Source organism: Salvelinus alpinus, chromosome 23 (genome assembly GCF_045679555.1).
Source record: "Salvelinus alpinus chromosome 23, SLU_Salpinus.1, whole genome shotgun sequence".
NCBI lineage: Eukaryota > Metazoa > Chordata > Actinopteri > Salmoniformes > Salmonidae > Salvelinus > Salvelinus alpinus.
The window spans coordinates 9,274,074-9,277,683 of NC_092108.1; the positions used below are offsets into that span (position 1 = coordinate 9,274,074).

General features: G+C 43.9%; 1 protein-coding gene across 1 annotated transcript; it reads right to left on the reverse strand.

Annotated features, from left to right (window-relative positions):
- Positions 1-339: 339 nt before the first annotated feature.
- LOC139551380 (cell surface glycoprotein 1-like) lies at positions 340-2,205 on the reverse strand. The gene has a single exon (XM_071362865.1). The coding sequence runs from the start codon at positions 2,203-2,205 to the stop codon at positions 340-342; it is 1,866 nt and encodes a 621-aa protein (XP_071218966.1).
- Positions 2,206-3,610: the final 1,405 nt, after the last annotated feature.

The following is a 3,610-nucleotide window of genomic DNA, read 5'->3' on the forward strand; positions in this document are numbered from 1 at the left end:
TAGTAAATATTTTCTTAACTCTGTTTTTTTCTGCAATGTTGGTTAAGGGTTTGTAAGTAAGAATTTCATGGTCTGCACGTGTTTTAGTCGGTGCATGTGACAAATACATTTTGATTTTATTAGATTAATATAAGGATTTTTAAAGGATTTATACTTTTACTTTTGATACTTCAATTTATTTGAGAAATTACACTTACTATAGATACATCAGTATATTTAAAACCAAATACTTTTAGATTTTTACTCAAGTAGTATTTTCCTGGCTGACTTACTTGACTTGAGTAACTTTCTATTAAGGTGTCTATACTTTTACTCAAGTATGATAATTGGGTACTTTTTCTACCACTGGCGTGATGGTTCGGGATGGTTGAAGGAGCTTGATGGTTTGGGATGGTTGAAGGAGCTTGATGGTTTGGGATGGTCGAGGAAGGACCTTGATGGTTTGGGATGGTTGAAGGAGCTTGATGGTTTGGGTTGGTTGAAGGAGCTTGATGGTTTGGGATGGTCGAAGGAGCTTGATGGTTTGGGATGGTTGAAGGAGCTTGATGGTTTGAGATGGTTGAAGGAGCTTGATGGTTTGGGATGGTTGAAGGAGCTTGATGGTTTGAGATGGTTGAAGGAGCTTGATGGTTTGGGATGGTTGAAGGAGCTTGATGGTTTGAGATGGTTGAAGGAGCTTGATGGTTTGGGATGGTTGAAGGAGCTTGATGGTTTGAGATGGTTGAAGGAGCTTGATGGTTCGGGATGGTTGAAGGAGCTTGATGGTTTGGGATGGTTGAAGGAGCGTGATGGTTTGGGATGGTTGAAGGAGCTTGATGGTTTGGGATGGTCGAAGGAGCTTGATGGTTCAGGATGGTTGAAGGAGCTTGATGGTTTGGGATTGTCGAAGGAGCTTGATGGTTTGGGATTGTCGAAGGAGCTTGATGGTTTGGGATTGTCGAAGGAGCTTGATGGTTTGGGATGGTCGAAGGAGCTTGATGGTTTGGGATGGTTGAAGGAGCTTGATGGTTCGGGATGGTTGAAGGAGCTTGATGGTTTGGGATGGTTGAAGGAGCTTGATGGTTTGAGATGGTTGAAGGAGCTTGATGGTTTGGGATGGTTGAAGGAGCTTGATGGTTTGGGATGGTTGAAGGAACTTGATGGTTTGGGATGGTTGAAGGAGCTTGATGGTTTGGGATGGTTGAAGGAGCTTGATGGTTTGGGATGGTCGAAGGAGCTTGATGGTTTGGGTTGGTTGAAGGAGCTTGATGGTTTGGGATGGTCGAGGAAGGAGCTTGATGGTTTGGGATGGTCGAAGGAGCTTGATGGTTTGGGATTGTCGAAGGAGCTTGATGGTTTGGGATTGTCGAAGGAGCTTGATGGTTTGGGATGGTTGAAGGAGCTTGATGGTTTGGGATTGTCGAAGGAGCTTGATGGTTTGGGATGGTCGAAGGAGCTTGATGGTTTGGGATGGTCGAAGGAGCTTGATGGTTTGAGATGGTTGAAGGAGCTTGATGGTTCGGGATGGTCGAGGAAGGAGCTTGATGGTTTGGGATGGTTGAAGGAGCTTGATGGTTTGGGATTGTCGAAGGAGCTTGATGGTTTGGGATGGTTGAAGGAGCTTGATGGTTTGGGATGGTCGAGGAAGGAGCTTGATGGTTTGGGATGGTTGAAGGAGCTTGATGGTTTGGGATGGTCGAAGGAGCTTGATGGTTTGGGATGGTTGAAGGAGTGTGATGGTTTGGGATGGTTGAAGGAGCTTGATGGTTTGGGATGGTCGAAGGAGCTTGATGGTTTGGGTTGGTTGAAGGAGCTTGATGGTTTGGGATGGTCGAGGAAGGAGCTTGATGGTTTGGGATGGTCGAGGAAGGAGCTTGATGGTTTGGGATTGTCGAAGGAGCTTGATGGTTTGGGATGGTTGAAGGAGCTTGATGGTTCGGGATGGTCGAAGGAGCTTGATGGTTTGGGATGGTTGAAGGAGCTTGATGGTTTGGGATGGTTGAAGGAGCTTGATGGTTTGGGATGGTTGAAGGAGCTTGATGGTTTGGGATGGTTGAAGGAGGTTGATGGTTTGGGATGGTTGAAGGAGCTTGATGGTTTGGGATGGTTGTAGGAGCTTGATGGTTTGGGAGGGTTGAAGGAGGTTGATGGTTTGGGATGGTTGAAGGAGCTTGATGGTTTGGGATGGTTGTAGGAGCTTGATGGTTTGGGAGGGTTGAAGGACATCCAGAGATTCAGAGTGTTTAATAGTCACATGTACAGGGGTTGCAGATGTGATTGCAAGGTACAGTGAAAATCTTAGGCTCTGAGCTCCATCATGCTAAGAGACTAAGAGAAATCAAATAATGAAAATGGCATTAAAAAACAACAATAGAAATAGTAATATATACATAATAACAACTGTAACAGTGATTAATAAATACATGTCCATTGGGGTGGAGGCAGAGTAAAGACTGTTGAGGGGTGTGGGGTTGGGGGGGATGACCATAGGGAAGAGTGTAGAAGAGATGAAAAAAAATATATTGTTGTCTATCGACAATGACAAGCCACCAGGGAATGACAATCTGGATGGAAAATAACTGAGGTTAATAGCAGACGATATTGCCACTCCTATTTGCCACATCTTTAATATAAGCCTACTAGAAAGTGTGTGCCCTCAGGCCTGGAGGGAAGCTAAAGTCATTCCGTTACCCAATAGTAAAGCCCCCTTTAACTGGCTCAAATTGCCAACCAATCAGTCTGTTACCAACCCTTTGTAAATTTCTGGAAAAAATGGTGTTTGACCAGATATAATGCTATTTCACAGTAAACAAATTGACAACAGACTTTCAGCACACATGTAGGGAAGGACACTCAACAAGCATGGCACTTACACAAATGACTGATGATCGGCTGAGAGACATTGATGATAAAAGTATTGTGGGGGCTGTCTTGTTAGACTTCAGTGCAGCTTTTGACGTTATCGATCATAGTCTGCTGCTGGAAACACTTATGTGTTATGGCTTTACACCCCCGGCTATAATGTGGATAAAGAGTTACCTGTCTAACAGAACACAGAGGGTGTTCTTTAATGGAAGCCTATCAAACATAATCCAGGTAGAAGCAGGAATTCCCCACGGTAGCTGTTTAGGCCCCTTGCTTTTTTCCATCTTTGCTAACGACATGCCACTAGCTTTGAGTAAAGCCAGTGTGTCTATGTATGCAGATGACTCAACACTATACACGTCAGCTACTACAGCGACTGAAATGACTGAAACACTTAACAAAGAGCTGCAGTTAGTTTCGAAATGAGTAGCAAGGTATAAGTTAGTCCTAAATATTTCCAAAACTAAAAGCATTGTATTTGGGACAAATCATTCACTAAACCCTAAACCTCGACTACATCTCATAATGAATAACGTGGAAATTGAGGTGACTAAACTGCTTGGAGTAACCCTTGATTGTAAACTCTCATGGTCAAAACTTATTGATACAACAGTAGCTAAGATGGGGGAGAAGTCTGTCCACAATTTAGCGCTACTCTGCCTTCTTAACAACACTATCAACAAGGCAGGTCCTACAGGCCCTGGTTTTGGTGCACCTGGACTACTGTTCAGTCCTGTGGTCAGGTGCCACAAAGACTTGGGAAAAT